Raw genomic sequence first — 22,352 nt, forward strand, 5'->3', positions numbered from 1 at the left:
CACATAATATTGCTTAAAAATTTCTTTTTTTTCTAACAAAAGGTAAGGTTTCAAACACAAAAAAAACACATCAGAATGATAGAATCTAAAACAATAATATTACAAATTATAACAATAATTCTAAATGTTTTGTATAGAGCATAGAAAAAAAGGATCGATTAAATAACAATCTCATTTTTTTTTTTTTTAAAAAATAGAATAGGTACTTAATATGGTAAAGTCGTTTTATGAAAAAATAATTTATTATTTTCTTTTATATAATAATATATACAATATATCAAACACATACATATACATATAAAATATTAATTATTTTAAAGTTATATTAAAAACTCAAATTTTCAGTCAATTTTTATGATTTTGGAAAAAAACGTATATTTTTAAACATTTATAGCACTACTAAAAATAAATAAATAATAAAAATAATAATAATAATAAAAACATTATAGGTATCTCAAATCTCAATAATTCTGCAATTGTTTATTTTTTTTAAATCAATTATTTATTAGTAGGTACCTAAACATTTAAATCAATGAGCGAAATAGTAAATCAACAAATTATAAATAAATTTCTTGTCACTTCATGCTTATTATCAGATCCTTATATGCTCATAAATCATTATTCATAAATAATAGAATTCATATTCGTTTAATGTTCGATATATTTGTAAATAAAAAATGTCTATCTTAGAATATGATAATATGATGGATATGATTAATAAAAAAATCATTAGTATGAAAATAATATAGAATAGATTTTTTGCGAAAGTATTATGATATATAAGCTTACAATTAAAGTCGAATGTTCTTCAAAATGTATAGTAAAATGTAAAATATATAACAAATTTAAAACTCTATATTATAAAGTAAGTATTTTACGTTAATAAAATCGCCTATATACACTCGTATATATTTATATTATATGTATTGAAATATTGAATACAAATAAATAAACAATACAAAATAGTTGATAGCTTAACTTAATAACGAAATACAAACTACATCAAACTTAGATCACGATGGGCTTAATAAAATACTTGGTAACTCAAAGCATTGAGAAATTCTAATGATCATGCACGTGTTCATGTTCGTGTTCGTGTTCGTGTGATGAATGATCGTGATCCGAATGTTGATGGTTGTCAACTGGGGCGTGACTGTGTTGATGAGCTGAAAAATATTAAAATATATTATTTATCAAATAAACTACAAACTGATGTAAAACTGTTATAATGAAAAGTTAAGCAATAGTTATAACTTATAACGTAAAAATGCAGGTATATATCGTCATATCAATTATAGGATTAAATTATGAAAACGTAGGTTGGGTGAAGTTATGTTAGCTATTGTTTTTTTGTAACAAGAATAAATATTAAAAATACACAATGATCTTTATTCTTTGATGCAATACCTATTAAGACGTAATACAAAATTGTATACCTACGGTACCTAATATTATAATAGTAAGCTAATATCTAATATTATAATACTTTTTCAATAGCGTAAATAAATTAAATATAATTTTAAGTATTTGAATAAAATAGACTAATTAACATATATATTATAATATGTGTGTGAGTATGATATTTATCTATTGAATATTTAAATTTTTTATTCATTTGCTATAATTATAATAATTAAACAATACATATTAATGACAAATGGATTAACTAATGGAATTATTATAATAAATAATAATAATCAACACATTTACACATTAGTACATCACAAACAAATCCAGTAATATTTCAGGTAGATATAGAAAAAATAAAGTTGTGTTTTGTAATTCTTAATTATACTTTAATAGTCATAACTTATAGCTCATAGCCCATTGGTAGTTAAATAATTTCATAAACATTAGATATTTGCAATGGACTAGTCGTAACTTGGAATTTACTCTATATTTAAGCATTTTTTAATATTGTATAACACAAAACAATACCATTAACATCAAGTATAAAACATATTGAGATAGATCATAAAATAAAATATTATTATTATTTTTATCATTCGAAAATAATTGCGCATGATTTAAAATTTCTACAAACTATTGTTTACAAATTAATTTTCAGTGTTATCTAAAACGTGTTACCTATTAATACATCATATTTGGTTTCTGATTAAAATATTATAAATATATAGGTATATAGGTAAGTCATTGTTAGCTAAAAAATATTATGATCTAACTATTATACATGAGTCACAGATACTAGCAGATTATAACACATTATTTGCTATTATTATTGAAAACATTTATTAATTTTATTGTTTAATCAAGTTGATAATTCAGTAAATAATTCATTATTAGCCACTACCTATTAAGTACAACATATTATTATATTATATAGGTATGTGAACTTCTTTTCAATTTTTAAACGCTGTTTTGATAGTTTTAAACAGTAGTGTTAATGTATTTCAATCGCGTCATTTACTCATCATAACTTATTGATCAAAATGTTTTGTGTTTTCGTTTTCATTTTACTCATAATTGATAAAAATGCTTATAAATAATATAATACTAACTACAAGCAATTAGCTGTTGTAATTGTAGTAAACATGAATTATACTGATCATTAATATATGTATTTTATTTTATCGGATTTCATAATTTCATAATGTTCTTAAAAATATATATTTACTAGGTTTTGAATAATTTAGGAACTTCATTAGGGTTCAACTTATTTTACTAATACAAGACATTTTCATACTTGATCATATTCTGATGACTTATTTATTTATTTTATACTTGTATTAGCTATTAGAGATTACTTCAATTTCAATAAATCGCTGTATAGCTTTTTTTTAATTTGTTTCCAAACTAGAAATTAATTATTTTATAGAACGACGGCGTTTCTAAGCAAATTAAACATCTATTAATTTAGTAGACGTTTAATTATATATATGTGTAATGTGTATGTATGTACTATTTGTCCTTCTTACTACATTTTCTATGAAATTGTTAACCACAATGGTAGAGTAAAACATCACAAGTGTACTTTAAGCAGGTTATATTATATTAAACAGAATACCTAATTCCTTGATTTTTGCTATAATTTAATACTGTAAACAATTTTGTTATTTATACTTCGAGGTTATTCTAAGTTAAACACAAAACACCACAAACAATTAAACATGTGTAACCTTTTAAGTAACCCTACAGGTTTGGATGTTGTTTAGCATATACATTTAAGTCAAACTCAAACACCATCTAACTATAAATTACATAATATTAAATACATTATAAGTTATAAGTTATAACTAATAACTTTTAGTTTACTCATTGATGATGTTGACTTTTATGTGTAATTTTATTTTATTAGCAAGAACAAATTAAATACACGAGGACATGGGGTACATAATTTAAAATTTTAAATACACTTAACTGTGGTAATATTACAATTTAAATGTACCGACGTACCGGACATCAACAGTTTCATTAATTATTAATTATGTTTTTAAGCATATAACAGCGTAACCGCACTAACACATATTATACACTTCAATTTCAATATATACATTTAAATTTCAAACTATATTTTAGAACAATAAAAGAAAAAAACAATCAACCTATAATAATTATTGTTAATTTTTCAAAGATTCTATGATACTAGCATACTAATAACTGGTAAGAATATTTTTTATTTACTATATTAAGACACATTTGAATTAAATTTCAAATAAATTAAAAGAATATGTATTAATTTTTATTTCTGGTTTCCAGTGAATAGTGATCAATATTTTTGTTTTAAATTTAACTTTTTTGAAATTATTTAAAATAGACCAGGCTTCTAAATCTAAAACAACGCCCGAGGCTAATTTGTTTTCTTATTTTAACATCACTTAAAGAATTTATTTCGAAGAAGAACTCTCTTAAAATTATATACATATTAATGCGCAGCAAATTCTTATTACTGTTTCAATTTTTAATATTTTGTTTGTTATATAAATCATAAATATTATAGTATTATCTATACATCTGACAGTAGCCAAACATACGTAGGTAATAATATAATATGCGTATTTTACTATTTTTTTTATAACATAATTCTTTATTACATAATTAGTTCATCATATTAAGAAATTAAAACTAATAATTATTAACAGTTTTATATTATGAATAAACATTGTACGGTATAAAATTATAATGTTTTTTATAAATATTTATGTTTTAATATAGAAACTCTGTGATTTACTTTGAAAAAGATATTGCCTAAAATGTTGTCAATTAATGCAATTATGCGTGTAATAAGTATGTCTTCGAAGTTTACTTTGTTTATAATAATATACTAAAAATCTATTTCCTTATCAATAATCTATTAACGTAGTAAGTTTACGATATATTATATTTAAATTAAACTAAAATTGTCTGTATGAGATAAATACAGTTTCTAATGACCTGTTAATGTCCGAATACCAACAAATGCGAAATAAAAAAAATAAAAATATTTAAACATTAATTAAAATTAATTGTTTTCTTTACAAAATATAATATGTATACTAGTTATGTAACACATTGGTACCTATATTATTAAGAATATACCTAGTTTAGTTTTTGTAGCACAATGGTAGGTACATTACGTGTACTCAACTGCACGAGCTATTGCGACATAAAACTGACAATTGGGTCCTTCTTTTTCCTCCTATTCAGCCCTTTTGAAAAATATAAATTTGAATCATGACATTAATTAAACAACACATATTACACAGCCATCTAACTTGACTATAAGGTACGTCATTGTTGGATAATTTGATGCGGTATTCACTCGTACGCTTACAGCCTGTTGTCCGTTTTAACTCCTTTAAAATGATATACAGCTACAGCAAAGCACAATAATATAATTTGTTATTTTTAAAATTTAATGACCCTATAATAATATAGAATTCTCTCATCGCTTCATTTACTTAAGATTCGATTACAGAACCACACGTTAATAGCTATTATAATGGCCAATGAACAAAAAGTAAAAAGGCATTACAAACATAAAGCGATCGATGCTGTGTTCACCTATATCGAATTAATGTACTAAATAAATTTCGTTCAGAGCAAATTGTAAGTGACCGGAATGAACTCTACGTAATTAAATTATGAGGTAATCATAATATTTTAACTAAATTCAATCCTAATAAGTATTAATACAATGACTTATAAGTTATAAGTTCTATAAACATAAGCAGTTGTTATCAAATTTCCTAAAGATGATAATCTATATTTTAGTTAAAAAAATTTTTTATTTTATTATTAAGTTAACTTCAACTGCTTTGGTATTAATTACTCACTTGTAATTACTCATTAGTCAATACTTGGATATATTGAAAATATTATTGATCTTATCACAAAAATCGTAGTTCTAAAAAAATGTAACGATTACATTAACTCATCTATTATTTATAACATCATTTGTCTCTTCAAAATAAATCATTAATAGTGCAGTATACTGCTATACAATTTTTATTTTTTATTTTGTTCACTACAAAACAAGTGTTAAACATTACATATTAAATTAAACACAGAGTACATTGTAATTGTAAAGTATTTATTAGTCATATAAATTTCTGGATGGAATCGTCTTAGTCAGCAATGAGATAGTATTCAATTTACCCTTTCAAATTTCAATATAATATCCACTGACTCAATAATTACTTCATCTTCAAAAACTGCGATTTATTATTATTAACTTTCTAAATCTATTAAATATGTACATCAAATTAAGTATATAAATTGCATATGTTATGGCTTGGCTCCTTCAAATAATTTATTCAGCATATTGTATTCAATGAACAACATGCATGCGGTATTATACAATTTTTAATAGCATATTGTACAGTTGTCGAAAGAGGAAGTAAGTTGTGAATTCTATAGATATCTTAGATACACATTTTATACACATCTATAGACTATTCTCAAAACATTCAAAATTTGTTTCATATTATATAAATAATTTAATAATAGTTAAGTAATTTATATTTAAAATTTTTACTATGAATAAAATAAAATATAATATGTTTTTAAATATTCTTAAAATGAGTGATCAAATAAACTGGCAAAACCTATAAATGCTGGCCTTATTTATAAATCTATTATTTATATTGCAAGGGAAAGAATTCTCATAAAATTTCAAATCTAGATTAGAAAATTTACGGAAATGTTATACTAAATATTTACAAAACAAAAAAATCGAAAGTATTAATTTTAACTATCGAGACTGGCGAAATCTGATACTGATCCCCTTCCCTGAATTATTATTGTCAATGAACGTAATCCTTTAAGACGCCTGAAGCGAAAATTATTTAGATACTATTGCTAAACTAATAAGTAATAAATAATAATATACCTAATAATAACAACAGGTTAGGTGTCAGCATTGCAATAATTATATTCAGATATTCATATTGCGCTTTAGCAATTAAGGTAGGCATAGATTGAAACAAAAAAGTTACGAGTGATTTTAAAATTTACAATGACTGTAATTAGAGCTGATGAGTGATGAGTGATGACTGATGAACTACCAATAATATGACTGTTACATTATTAACAATTCTTTGAAAACAATCAACCGAAATGCCAAGGACACTGCCCACTTGTGTAGTTAGTAAGTTAAGTTAGATACGGTATGTAATAAAAATCTTTAGTTGTTTATCATTGCAGGCTGCTGTAGACAAAATTATAAAATTTATGTTTACTTTAGTACTTTATTCACAATAATTTATTATATAATAGCTTACAATGTTTATAAATACATAAGACATTTATATAAAAATAAATAAGCAATTTATAAGTGAACTAATACTTAAAAAATAAAAAAACGTAAATGTATAGATAATTATAAATTTTAAATACAATTATTGTACAATAACTGGTAAAGAATTGAAGTGTGGAATGTTTTAATTTAAATTTGAAAAAAATAACTGTCTATATTGTATTCCAAAAATAATTTTGAATAGAATCCGATAAACGAAAAAATGGTCTTGATTTAATTAAATAGTGTTGTTTATCTCAAACATTATCAGTGATAATTATCCATCAATTTTGTTCACATAAAAAATTCAATGAAATAATGAAAATTATTTATAATATATTCAACTTGTATGTAATCAGTTTTAAACTATACCCGGTTACTTCATCACTAAACTTTCGATTTCTATTACTAAGCCAAAAATTGTCTTCCCAAAAAATAAAATATTATTTAAACTAAAATAAGTATTAATTATCTAAAGTAGAATTCTATATAGAAATATATATAATTATAAAATTATTTAGATGCTACGATAAGTACCTATTGCAATATATAAAATATCATTTATACCGATTAATATTTTTTTAAAATACAGTATATAAAACCAAACAATAACATTAGCCACATTCATATAAATATGTTAATAGATTTAAACTACTTTAATCTTTCTACGATCTAGAGACTAAATTCTAGACAATGGATAAATTGATATTCAATTAATTGCATTGTTATTTTATACCTACTTAAATAATATACTGTGTTTAGTTAATAAGGAATTATGGTAGGTAATTATTTAAAATATACTCGCATTTTAAAAATTATTATAAAATTTATGAATTCTACTTGATAATAGAACAAACATATATTCATTTTACCATAATATTTTGAAATATTGTAATAATAAATAAATATATTTATAAAAAACATTATCACTCATCAGTCTACGCGCATTGAATTTTTAAATATCTATAAAATGGTCAATAACCCTTATGTCCTTAGATTTTAAATACAATAGTTGGAAAAATATAAATTACTTTAAAAGAGTATGGAGTATACTATTGTTGCATATTTATATATTTTTTAGTTATTATTTTTAATACCTAACTTATAATTTATTCATATAATCATATGTTTTTAAACTATATTTGTACACAAAAAAAATATATATCTGCTGCTAGTTTTTCACTTAGATAACTAATGTTATAACGTATTATTTAGTTTGAAATCCTCTCTACAACATTTAATTCAAAAGTATCGTACACATTCTTTAACCAACAAATAACTTGAAATAGCTTTATTTTTTCAATTAAAATGTTTACAATGAAATGGTATTGAAAGTAATGATGCCACATTAAAATAAATTATAGTTACTGTTTAATAATAATAGGTTCATATTTTAAAGTACCAATATTAACCATGGCTAATGATTGCTTTACGTAAAAATTTACAAAATGAAATCAATTAGGTAAGTATTTAGTGAATAATTTTACTAAAATTTAAAGTTTTAAGTCAAATTGTTAGTTTTTAAACTGTAATTAACAAAAATTACTTATTGTTAAAATTATAGGAAATAGCCGAGTAATAATCGATAAAATAAATATGACAATACGTGACAAGTGTGATTATGCGCAAATAACAGGGAAGAGAAAAAAATTAAACAATTACACTAATTTTATCTAAACAACATATTTAGTTTGACATCCAAGGAACTGTAGGAACTGACATCTATAGAATAATTACATGTGTGTAATATGTAAATACTAAATACATGTTTGAATTATCCTCAATGAGAATTTAAAATATACATACATCTTAAGCACGTCTAACGAACTGTCCTTTCAGGAATAATTAATATTTTATTAACATAAGTGTACTTATCGTTTATAATTTATATATATATGATTAATAAATTAAAATATATTAATTAATAATTATATTATAAGTGACTATAGAGGACTCTGCCCTCTGTTCACTTTGTTTTCCAACCACCCGTCGGCAAACGCAGACCTCCTGGGTACTTCGCTCCCGCTGCCCAACAGTAACCCACCCATTACATACATCTAAAATATACATACTAAACTCAATTCTTTCTGGCGCGAATCGTTTATGCGAATCGACACAAATGTGGTCTGTTTGGGCAAATGAGTATATGAATATACAAGTTTATAGGTAAATTGAAGAGAAATAATTATGTACCTCTAATTAATTTTATAATATATTAGATAACATATTTTGTAGTTATATTAATGTCATCTGTTATTAACGAAATGAGAAGGTTAAGCCTATATTTACATTTTAAATTGTTTAAGTATATAAACTGTATGCAAAACCAACTGCGTTATGAAATTGAAAAATTTAAATAGCTTACAATTTTTAATGGTTTTCATGGAACACTAGCTATCGGATATTGTCTTTGTCTTTCGCATAGTTCCTGCGTGTCCGTTGCGAATTGTTGTCAATACCCCAATATCCTTAACCTCAATGATTGAGGTTGTGTGTATTGCGCATTAAAATTAGTTCAATTCAGATAGTATAATACGTACAACATACGCAATATGTGTATGATATTAAACCGCATGTATTCACAAAGGAAATACTTGAGAAAAAATTCAGTAGGTATTGTTGCCTAATGGAAAAAACACACCTGTCATTTTTACACGAATCTCGGATTTGATGTATCACATGTTTGTATTTTTTTAGTATTTACATTATTTTCGTTAAGTCTTAAAGAATGAATATGTTTTAAAGTACTCCGTACAAACATAAAATTCGTAGAAAGTTGATGGGAATATTATTATGAAAAGGAAACGTTCAAAATTATATCCGTCACTAACATCTGATATCTATACTTCCTTATTATAGCGGTCAATAACATAAGGAGCATGTGTTCAAAGAACGAATTCATGTTTTATTATTATGTTGATGGACACTGATTGTTTGTGAATTCACCATTATGTCACAGTTCTTTGTTACGACTCACGAATCGTCTACCCGCCACACAGATGAAGTATGCAAGCAAAACGTGACCGCCGTGACCGTGACTCCAACATGTTATGAACGTGATGCGTAATAGTAATATATTCGATAGAAATAGATTTACCACCATTTTTAATAATATCATCCATTCGTTTACTGTATTTTTCGTCACCAAACTAATCCGTCAACTTTTTTTTTTTACACAAAAATAACCACAATAATAATACATTCAATTCTTAGTCATGAATACCTAACTATTATATCAAGTTGTTTTTTTAATGCAATAGATGAGCATACAATTTTTTTTTGAATAATTTATATAAACAAAATTTAAAACCATCTATGCAGAATAAAGATTTATTTTATTTGTTTTTGTTATAAATTCATAAATCGTTATAGCTATACAAATAGACGGTTCAGAATAATAAAAACTTGTGGATCAGCATCTATTTCAAAAAATAGTTCACAAGACGTCCTCATCTTTAAATCATCTTATACTATATCAATGTTAAATTAATGTTAGTATTTTTTAATGAAAACGATTTTTAAAACATAATATCATGTGTAGAAAATATAATGTAAAATATAACATATTGGTGAAAATTATAAGTCTACTATCCCTATCTAATTAAAAAAAACTGATTTTGTCAAAAACTAGTGTTGCTTAAATACTCCCGTATTTCTGCTATTTGTGGTTAGTTTGTCTCGACTTAAGGCCGGAATGACGTTTCGAATACTTTCTATATAGTATCTTCACTTAAGCCTACACGTTCCTGTCAATTCAAATAATCTATATTTTAAGAAAGTATACAGATTGCTGAACTTTTCAAATAAAAATTTAAAAATGAAAAATTTAGAACTTTTTTATCAAACTTTTACGATTGAAAATTGATCGTTGAAGTAAATATTTTTCTAATACAAAATTACGATAATAAAACACAATATCATATTATCATTGTAAAACTAATACATTTCTATTCCTAGATCCATTCATTAATCAAAGTCTATTATTATGAATCATAATTTTTATTAGGTAACTATAAAATATTTATCAGTTGTTTATAAAAGTTGAAATGTATTTATAAAAAAATGCGATAAATATTTAGTAGATATAAGATACTTGGATAAGACAAAAATTATATTATAAAAATACTTTGCTATTATTTTTATTTAAAATTTAATTCGTTGTAAAATATGAATAATACATAATACATACCTACCTAAACATAAAATGCAGTAGTTAATTTACAATGTTATTTATAAATATTCTATATACAGTCTAATCAATACATAGATACATAATTGTTTTATTAATAGTATAGTTATATGATCTATTTATTTATTTACATTTAAGATATATAGGTAGAGTACTGGAGAAAATCCGTCCGTTGAAAGACTTCCAGACTATGGTTTACAAATTATTACATAAGTTACGCTGGATTATACGAGTATGAGGTTTCTTAAAATAAAAGCGTTTCTTTTAAAGCACAACAGATGGATAAGTGAATTAGCGTCATTTTAGAGTTGATTTCTAAATCTTTTATATCATTGTAACTTAGCTACTTCATTTAAAATGGGTAAAAAATATCCTTATGAAGTGTTTTGTTTAGAACATACGCTGGAGCTGTAAGGATGATATACCTACGAGCTACATTTTAGTTCGATATGAGATTGAAGAATTTTAATTTTGTGTTCGAGATGCATTAGATGCGGAAACAGTATAGTAACAAAATATACTAATGATACGGCCCAAGATCATATATTTCAATAGTTTTTGTCTTTACGTAAAAATTAATGTTAATATTATTATTATTAAAACTAATAGTGAGCATTCATAATGTTACTAATTGTATAAATTATTCTATACTTGGACTAATCTTTAATTTACTCTCTTAATTCCAGTTAAAATATAAAAGTATCCGTTATCGGTCTAGGTACATTGATTTTTCCATCAAATGTAATTCGCTTTATTAATGTCCACAATTACATTCCAAATTATATTATAATTGAGTAGGTCTAAGAGACAATTTACAAATATGCTTTGTTAATAGAGCCTATTGACTATTGTACATTTTTAAACAATGTAATTAAATTCTACTTTAAAACAATTTGGTTTATATATTTTTTAAATGAAAAATGTATAGGTAGTATCAGGAGAAATCATGGCTAGTATTTACGTTTTATATTTAAAATTATTTTAGAATTATTGAAAAAAATCTTTATGGAAGTGCCTGTAGTGACCTGGATTACTAAGGCAAAATATAAATATTTTACGAATATAAATTTGAATTTAACATCAACAACTCAAGTTCGTTATGGGTTATCGATGTCTCATGAATAATAGCTAAATAAACATTCTGAGATTTCTTTAGGCTTAAGTAGGTACCAACAAAGTAAGTATACATAGTGAAATTATTATTTCTTTTACCTATCATGCTTATATCATCTGAGGTCTATTATAGGACGTTTTAAATATCTTGTTTTTGAAATGAACCGGTTTATTTTTAATAAATAAAAAAAGAAGACGTGAAAGTCATGAAATTCTTGTGTTCTTATGTATTTAAATTTTAAGTTCAAACCATTAAAGGATCACCAATTTCTAACTTGGTTAGTGTAGATGTGCAGAACTAATAATGATTAAGAACTTTGCGAAATCTTTATTGTTTGTGTAAAATACACTAAGTTGTTTTTTAACTTCATAATACTATCCATTATGCTAATTATTCCTAATCGTTTTCATTGCAACTAATAACATTTAAATCTTTTTGAATTTTGACAAACTATATATTACTGTAAACAATTAAATTTATTTATCTTTTTTTTCATAATTGCTAACTATAACTTTTTTAATATTCTGGGTTATATAGTGTTAAATCTTTATTTTTTTTTATAATCAGTTAATAAAATAAACACTTAATAGTATATATTTATTACTTAGTCTGAAATTATTATCAATCTTAAAAATATAACTACACGCATACACATTATAAATAGATTAGTATCATCTAAATTTGTTTTATTTTGGGTAGCCTAATTTTAATTTTATAACAAATCAATAAAAAAGTGATAATAGTTTGTATTTTGTATCTCGAGTCAAGGTAGAATGATAATTGATAGTAATGTAAATAACTTGCAGGTCACGCGCCATAGACTATAGTCGTTTTCAAGCTGCAGTGCTTCACGGAGCCAATTATGTAGGAACTCCGTGAAAACATCGGAATCAAATCACGATTTGTCATTTTGTTAGTTCAAAATTGACATTTCTAGTATTAGTGCTTTGTAGATTTCTTTTTTTTAGCTATTTAAGAACTCTACTAGCTGTCTCTACAAACAAAAACTTTTGATAACTATACCATCATAGACCATTTAAGATTATACTGTTATAATATATAATTAATTACTCAATGGCTCAACGTTTAAACACTGTATGGATACTTGTAAATTACATAAGCAACCCAACGATTTTTCAAACGAAGTTAAAAAACGAGTTAAAAATTATACATAATCTATAGCATTATTATATTATTTTTGAAAAGAAAAATATAATAAACTTGATTCAATATATCATTATACGGTAAAAAATAATTGTATAGTAATAAATAATCGTAAATATATCAGAAATATATTATAAAAGAACAGACGACATCGGAATACGTATGTAAATGCGCAATGGTGAGTTGTAAGTGATAAATATGTGATGCGCATTAATTCGGTTATACAACAATACCACCCTTACTATAAAAAGGTTTAAAAATACAGTAAACGCACATATTTGTTCAGCGTATATTTCATATATATATATATATATACGAGTATAATATATATCTGAATTCTACATTGTATATTTGTATTAGGTATGGTTATTGAATTGGTGGCGATAAGTGTTATTATAATAATTTCAAGACGTGCATATAGCGTACACACCTATAGCTATACCACGTCGCCGCCCAATAAGGGATTAGAAAAACGTAAACAGCGCTGTAATAGTTTACAATATACGCGTCACGATGATTTCTGATATTACATTATAATATTATGTATATTATTAAAATGTAGTTCGCATAAGTAGGTACGCGTGTGAGAACCTAAGTAAGAAAGAGAAACGAATTATGTGACTCGCTTAATATTATTATAATATTATTTTATGTTATGAATTCAGGGCTTGGGTGTATAATATGCGCAATAAAAAAAAATAAAATATGCTAAGATATGCGCAATGAAAATATACGACAAGCTTACCAATACAATGTTCCAAACTATCATTAAGCGAATAATTTTAAAACACATCAAATAAAATTGCTTTTCATATTATATATATATATAAGCCAAATCAGTTTTGTTAGACTTACTTTTAAATAATTCCATAGTAGGAATAATTTAAAAAATGTTACGATCAATGCAACGAAAAAACAATAATTTTATAAAATCGACGTATACGTACGCGTTATCTATAACTGCATTTGAGTTTCGTCCCATGCATAAAAATTGAATTTAAAGATATACTATAGTTTCGTCCCGGATTTTTTTAATGGATATACTAATTCCGTCCTGCGTTAAACATTTAGTTATTCTAGTTCAGTCCCTTTGGTATTTTTATATTAAACTATAAGTAAAAAAATGTACAGCTTAATAACGTCGACAATCGAATTTAATAATAACCAATATATTATTATAAATAAAGATAATAATATAATGGCAGTTCAACTATTAAATATTAACTGAATTTTGTATTTTATGTATATATTATATAATTACGATTAGTTACGATTAAATTAATACTAATATAATATTAATATCTATATTTTTTTGTATGTATTTTATAACTACAATAATATATTTTATACATATTATTTATAATTAGACAATTATTACTATTTGCGTTCAATTATATATACCATTGCGAATACAAGCATTTTTTGTCTATTTAGTTTTAACAGGCGTCAGGCGTTTGCTCATAGTTATTATTACGAATAACCTTTTTTTATAGCTATTTGTAAATTACTATTGTTACAAATAACCTTTGTTGTGTAGGTAGGTCGTTTTCGCATCGTGAGGTTGTATAGCATTGTTAAAATATGCGATACGTAAAAAATGAAGAACCGACTATTTTTACTGAGAAATAAACTCAGTCTAACTCCAGTTTTAGGCGTTTTAGCAATAACAATAATGACAAAAAACTAAAAAATAGATCATTATTGTATCGACATATTATTGTGACTTGATTTGAGGGCATACCTAACCTGCACATTTGTAGAAGCACGTTGTGAATAAAAAACATACATACCTACCCAACTGAATCCTAATCCATTTAGTTAGTATTTTGGGGAATTTAAAAAAAAATCGATTACTTTTAGACTTTAGTCCATTGTGTAACATAGCTTCTTTAACACAAACTTCGAATTTGTCACTAATGAATTCAATCTTGAAACTTTTAATTTGCAATTTTACATTTGTTAGATTTTTATTCGTTTTTAGCATTTTTACCGTTAATTTTAAAATAAAATCTTTCGGTTAAAATTGTTTACACTCGAGTGATATAATATACTATATTATCTACGTTAAGGTACTACCTATATTTTAATATACTCACTCATCAATTGCAATACGAGCAAAATACTGAATCCGAACATGATGGACAGCAGGTGCATGAATCCCGACTGCTTGTGCCTGGCGAGCACCTCGAAGAACACGACGTACAGCAGAGTGCCGGCGGCCAGTCCCTGCAGGATGACGGCCACCCGTCCGGGAGATCCGTCCACGGTGCCGCCGGTGCCGCACTGCACCAGCACCATGCCGATGATGATGCCCACGGGCGTGACCAGGGCGAACGTGGCCACGTACATGACGAGCACGGGCCGCCGGGTCTTGGACCAGGCCAGTTCCAGGCCGATGCAGAAGGCGATGACCAGCTTGTGCGTGGCCACGGCGATGAACAGGTACCACATGTTGTCGACGCGCTCCTCCAGCCCTATGGCCAGGCCCTCGAACACCTCGTGGAACGACAGCGCCAGCACGGTGAACAGGCCGCGGAACGAGTGGCCGCCGTCGGGCCCGCCGACGCCGTCGCCGTCCAGCTTCATCTGTTTCTCGGCGTCTTCGTCGACTCGCGGCCGGTGCGCCGCCAGCGCGGACGACGGCGCCGTAGGGCCGGACCCCCAGCCAGCCGGCCGGTACCGCTTGTCGTGCGGCTTGCCGTCGTTCAGCAGCTCCTTGTTGCTGGCCACCGACATGCCGCCCGTCACCGAGGGGACGGAACTGGGCGAGCCTCCGCTGCCGGCCAGCGAGGCCCTCGGTATGGACATGGTCCGGCGCCTCAGGCTCATCGACCGGTGCAGCACCTCCTCCGCGGAGCTGCGGTCCGCGTGACTGGCCGCGCACCGGTCCAGCACCGAGTGCACGATCTCGTCCACGATGAACACCATGAAGAACCCGGCGCAGAATATCAGGTCGCCCAGGTGCTCGGTGCCCTGTCCGTCGGGCAGCTGTCCGGTCTTCTGCAACCGGCCGACGCCCTCCCGGACCTCGGGCTGCAGGTGCAGCAACGTGGTGAACAGCAGCACGCCGCCGCCGAAGCACAGCAGCAGCGACACGGCCGGCGAACCGGTGGCCGAGTCGCCGCCGTGCGAGTGGCCGGCGTGGTGCGACGGCGGGGCCGCCGCGGCCGCGGGGTCCATGCGCCACCACTTGGTCAGCTTCAGCGGCACGACGCCCAGGACGAACGAGCCCAGGCCCAGGACGAGCATGGCGAACGTCTTGGCCACGATTATCTGGTCGACGAGCGCCGACGTGCTGGTCGCCGTCGCGTCGTCCGACACTATTACCGTTTCGGCCATGATCTCACTCCGCGCTATATATATAATATATTATGTGTGTTATACTATTAATATTACCGCCTCGGTATTACGTGAAAATCGTATACGCGTAGTCGTCGTTCGCGTATATGACGCGTACTATATTGTTATAAATATATTATTATTACAATAATACGCGTTGGAGCGCAAAACCGCGAGCGTGACGCGCAAAAATATAATATAATAATAGTCGGCAGCGTGCGCGGGCGCGCTTGTATTCCGCAGGCGAAACGCGGACGACTCGGCGGCGGTCAAACGCCGTCACTGCAGCACCGACTACGATCCCGTGCACCACCCGTAACTACGATGACCGTCGGCGAACGCATAGCACAGCACCAGTCTCGCAAACACTGAGCGGACACCTCGAACGCGGACGCCGGTTACTGCGTGGTGTGCCGTGTGCGACTACACGGCCGAACGTGGAGAACCGTCGTGGTGGCGTCTACACACTGACGGCGGCGATCGGCCACCACTACCGCGCCTCTAGCCACTATATGTACCACTACCACTGTCGCCGCCGACGGTGTACCACTATTACTACTACTACTACTACTACGACTACTACTACTACTACTACTACTACTACTACTACGACGACGACGACGACGACGACGAAAACACGCACGAAAATAATAATATTATAATAATAAATAATAATAATATGTATTATTATTATTATGATTATGTTATATACCGCACTAATGGTATGTAGGTAGTTTCCGCGTCTTTCTCTCGCACCTTCGCTCACGTGTGGACGAGTGATAAATTACCCACACGCGCGCGTATCTAAGTCTTAGTCGTCGTCGTTGTTGTTGTTGTTGTCGTTTTCCGTATGATGTGAGAGGAGATCGATCCGACCGGATGGCTCGATTAAAATGTGAGCGCGCGTGTCGACGATGACGCACGATCCGACAGATCATAATACCTGTAGATAGTTGCAATATTGTTCTATAGCCATCACATCGTATACGTACCTACTATAAAGTGAACGTTATACGCCGTCCGCATTAAAACTTCTCCTTCGATTTTGATTTTCCAAATTATGTCATCGTTTTGCCATTGTTATTGTTCGCAATAAATCATACTCAGTTGTCAGTACGGCGGCAATACCGCTCGTTTAACCGCTGCTCAACCTTTCCGCAAGTTTTGATGAAATCTTAACCGTCGTTTGCTATACATAAATCGTTTACAATATATAATACCGAGTACTTATTAGGACTTGGACTGTTGAAAAAATATTACACGTACGTTTTGGTGTTTGTATTTTCTAACAAACAATAAAAATTCAGTAGCAACCCTCTTAGTGTTGCGAACTTTTCCACCTCACCGCCATTCCTATTGCAGTGTCAATTCCCGCGCATTAAATGTCGACGTTGCAAACCGCATTGCTATATGCGTTTACAGCGATACATAATATTGTTTGATAGTTTTTGTTAAAGAAATCTTGTTAAAGAAAGGTATTATTGTGGTTGTACGATAAAATAATAAATATCATGGATATTATTAGCATACTTAAAGACGCTAGAGTCTACACCGTGTATCCGTCAGTTAGTACATCGCACATAAGTACGTTTGGCAAGTTCAGTTTAAAAAAAAAATGCAATTTATTATTTCTACTCGTAAATGTTTAAGTAGGTATAAATATGCACTGACCAAAATACGATTATTTCATCATATCAATTTGAATATTCACGTTACACACCTTCTAATAATAAATAAATCAAAATAACAGTAGGTAGTTTGTTAACATTACTATAATGGATTTACTAAAAAAATTTGAAGAATCCATTTTTCCACTTTTTAGTATTCGTTTTGATGAACAAAACAGCTTTTTTCAAACACTTTCAGGTTCAACGCTTTTAAGGCTTAAAACACACATTATAAAAAAAAAAATGAGATAAAAGTAAAGAAAATAATGTTTACTTAGTATTTTAAATTTTAAACATTATACATTATTGTAAAAAATATATAATAATATATTTTTTTTAATCTTTTTGTGGGTGCTAATGGGTACCATTGGCTCCACCTGCGGGCCCCTCTGATTTCACTCTAATGATTCATATGAGGGCACTTTCCATAATATACCACTAGCGGCTATATAGTAACTAACCGCTAGATATAGGTAGATACCATATTATGAGAAGTACGACGATTAATAAAATTGATAACGGATAAACCTGCTTGCCGCCAACAGGTCCTTTCTCACCAGTAGGTATACATGGTAGACACTCGTTGACACATATGTATATAATATTATCAATCCGTCAACCAATGCTTTCGTGTTCTAATTTCGATTATTAAAAAGTAATCGCCTTGATATATAAATATTTATAAATGTTAGGACATTGACCTATATAGATTTGTAATATTTGTGCAGAAATATTTGTCTCGAGTTGTAACAAAAACATTATTACTAATAAAACGATTGAAGTGTATTAATAAGTATATTATTAATGAATAAAGTTTTGTAAATTAAAATTCAGATATCCAAGAATTATCTTGTAATAATCAACACTTATAAAATGGTGGTAAACACTTATATGACTACATAATACAAGTTGTAAAATATTAAAAAATTAATAGCTAAATTTTTTTTAAAATATTACCTAATAAGATCATTACAAATATGCAAAAATCAATCATTTTTATTTTGCCTTAAATTATTCTTAATTTTTTTGATATAAATTGCATAATTTATCGCCGTATATAATTGGCATTATAAATTTAAAATACACATTATTTCTTTATTTATAAAATTATAAAAGTTTAAAGTTGATTTTATTACTTACGTGTATGAATATAATATAATATATAAATAATATAACACTCGATCATAATTATTTAAATTTTCAAAATCTCAGTGTTTATGTCTGCTTTGTATATTTTATCCAATTACTAGAGTAAAAAGTTACTCAGTAAACAAAGAAAAATAATAATTTTGATTTAATAAATATTTGTGAACGTCTTGTGAATATATTATAAACATGCTTAAATTGTTTAAATCATAATAATTTATTTTAAAACGAAAAATTATATCCATTTTTTCCAACTAAAAGTAGGTAACAGTAAAGTAACTTATTAAAGTCGTTAAAAACAATACTTTAAAATAGGTACCAGTCGTTTAAATCTTTTCAGCAATGATTATTTTAATGACATCCATGACCACAATAACTTGCATTCACTGTTTAAATAGCTATAGGTTGACCACAAGACATTTTTCTCGATAGGTATCAGTTTATAATTTATGTATGTAATACCTATATATTATTATGTTAACCTATATAATATTATATTATTATTTCAAGAGGTCTAGAATCCAGTAATAGTTATTCTATTTCTGTAATAGTGTGTACCCCCACTAGGCTTTCATTGGACTTTGAAGAATTCACATAAAAAGTATTAATAATTTTAAATGATCACATAATATTATTACACTATTATATATATATATAATATTATTATATTATAAGAGCGACAGTCATGAAACGAAATGCGAATAATACATTTTTCAGAAATTCAATTTTGCATAATAAATTATGACAAATTATATCATAGTCACTACGATAAGTTACTGATATTTTATTTATATTGATTATTATTTATCGCATTTATTATTTTTGCAATAACTTCCTACTGTTGTGGATTTTAATGATACGGTTCATGATTATATTTAAAAATAATAAAATACACATTGTTAGAACTAACAAAATTATTATTTGATAAAATGTACTTACTTCAATGGTGTATGTCTGAAACAGCATTTTCAAAGTTAATTTTTATATTTATGATGACATATTTATTAAGCAAGTGTTTAAAATCAAATGTTGAACTTTTTAGTTTTTACTATATATTTTTATATTGCATAAAGTAGCTACATTGATTGTTGAATTGGGCTTTGCCAAAACAAATCTCATAAATTATTATTTAGTAGTTATTATAATATTATCTGGTATACTATTTACTAGCTTTTATAAAATATTATAATAAGTTAATACCGATTTCCAACGTACCATAGAACGATGTAAATAATATGTTCGTGGTAAAATAGTTTGAAACTTATCTAAATATTTTAAGAATTTTAGTGTGTGCCTATAGTTAATAATATGATATTAAACACTTATACTTAATGGTGAAAAATATCAAATCATTACGATTATTTTTTTTTGGAATTATGACAAAATAATTATTAAATATATAATTTTGACAAAATGTGTACAACAAAAAAAGGCATTGAACCTTATAAACTTTTAAAATATTTTGGTTTCTATAATAACAACTTATGAAAAATTTTTCTTTAAATTTTTAAACATAAGCTATTCAAATTTAAAATTTATAAACTTTAACTACCTACGTAATAATTTGCAAATTTTCCTGATGATCACAATTATTTTAAAATTTGATTTTCAAACGAATAAAAAAACTTGGCATTTATTTTTAATATTTTAAAATATTTATCAGAAAAGTTTTTTTAGAACATAATATATTTAATTTTCAAGTTCTTTGACCAAGATATATTGACAAACCTTATAAAAACTTAAATATTCTAAAATCTCGAATGATTATAATAACACAATACACAAAAGTACCTTTGTTTTATTAATTTTTTTAACTGTCTAGAAAATGCTACTATAAATATTAAGTGAAAAAATCTTATTTCTACATTCTTGAATAACAAAAAAAAAAAAAAATAAGACATTCAGAATATTATCATCTAGAGATTTTTAACTATTAACTAGAAATAGTAAACTATGTACCAGAAATCACTCTCAAAGTTAGTAATTTACGTCATATTTTTACTATTCCAAAAGGTGATAATTAATAATAATAGAAAAAAAAAATCATTGTAAAATTAATAAATTATCATTGCTCTACTCAGAATCTAAAAGGTGTATGGACTTTGTTTGTATAAAATAAATGATAATTTTTCAGCGTGCCGTTAGTACCTAATACTTTTTATACCTATGAATTATTTTAGATTTGATAGTTGATATTAACTACAAATTATTTAAAATAACATCATTATTCATAATTCAACATATGATGCAATAAAAATTAATAAATACTAATACTAAATACTGATCTATATAATACATACTATAGGTAATATAATATTTATATTAGGTAATGTATATATGTTTGATATTTGATATATGTGTTACGTTTATGAGTCTAATATTTAGTTATTTACATCATTTATAATTTTATCATAAAATGTATAAACTATATAAGTAAGCGATTAAAAAAATAAAAAGGTAGTTTTTAAATACAATTTAATTTTCAACGAATATCTGAAATCTCTATATCTACTAGCTTTTCTATTTAACTACAACAAAGTAACTAAGATTTATTTTATTATACATGAGTAATTAATACATTATATATTGTACGTGTATAAGCTTATATATAACAGGGGTGACCAGCAAGAAGAGACTCGCGAGCCACTAAATATATTAATAAATATGGAAAAGCCAAAATATGTATATAAAAAAAGAAGGTCATATTATTATAATATAATACACAAATTCATATTAAAAAAATTTTTTTGTAAAAATGTTACGATAAGATGCGAACCGCAAAGTCTATGACGCGGTTTAGCCACCCCTGTTATATAACCTACTATTTTAGATTCTGAGTGTCAGTAGTGGGTGGAATAATGCATTGATTTTACAATTATTTATGGTTTTTTAATCTCTAAGTTTATATCTGGTAGAAAATACCATATTTGCTTTAGTTCTTTTAACAACTTAAAAAATATAAATACATAATAGCCACGTAAGTGCCATTTTTTCACGTTT

The 22,352-nt window shown here is 27.8% G+C and overlaps 1 protein-coding gene across 1 annotated transcript; it reads right to left on the minus strand.

The window, feature by feature from the left end:
* Positions 1-523: 523 nt before the first annotated feature.
* On the minus strand, positions 524-17,055 carry LOC114130621 (zinc transporter ZIP1-like). The gene is made up of 2 exons (XM_027995630.2): positions 15,297-17,055; positions 524-1,166 (listed from the first exon to the last, which is right to left on the minus strand). Exons 1-2 carry the CDS (start codon positions 16,537-16,539, stop codon positions 1,063-1,065), a joined length of 1,347 nt encoding a protein of 448 aa, XP_027851431.2. The 5' UTR covers positions 16,540-17,055; the 3' UTR covers positions 524-1,062.
* Between the last annotated feature and the right edge of the window lie 5,297 nt (positions 17,056-22,352).

Source organism: Aphis gossypii, chromosome 2 (assembly GCF_020184175.1).
Source record: "Aphis gossypii isolate Hap1 chromosome 2, ASM2018417v2, whole genome shotgun sequence".
NCBI lineage: Eukaryota > Metazoa > Arthropoda > Insecta > Hemiptera > Aphididae > Aphis > Aphis gossypii.

What these genes read in the sequence shown, in the direction of transcription:
- LOC114130621 (XM_027995630.2), bottom strand. Translation starts at nt 16,539, where the DNA reads ATGGCCGAAACGGTAATAGTGTCGGACGACGCGACGGCGACCAGCACG. An exon ending in GCTCGTATTGCAATTGATGA is followed by an intron (nt 1,167 to 15,296) that starts GTGAGTATATTA and finishes AATATTTTTCAG; the next exon opens with CTCATCAACACAGTCACGCC.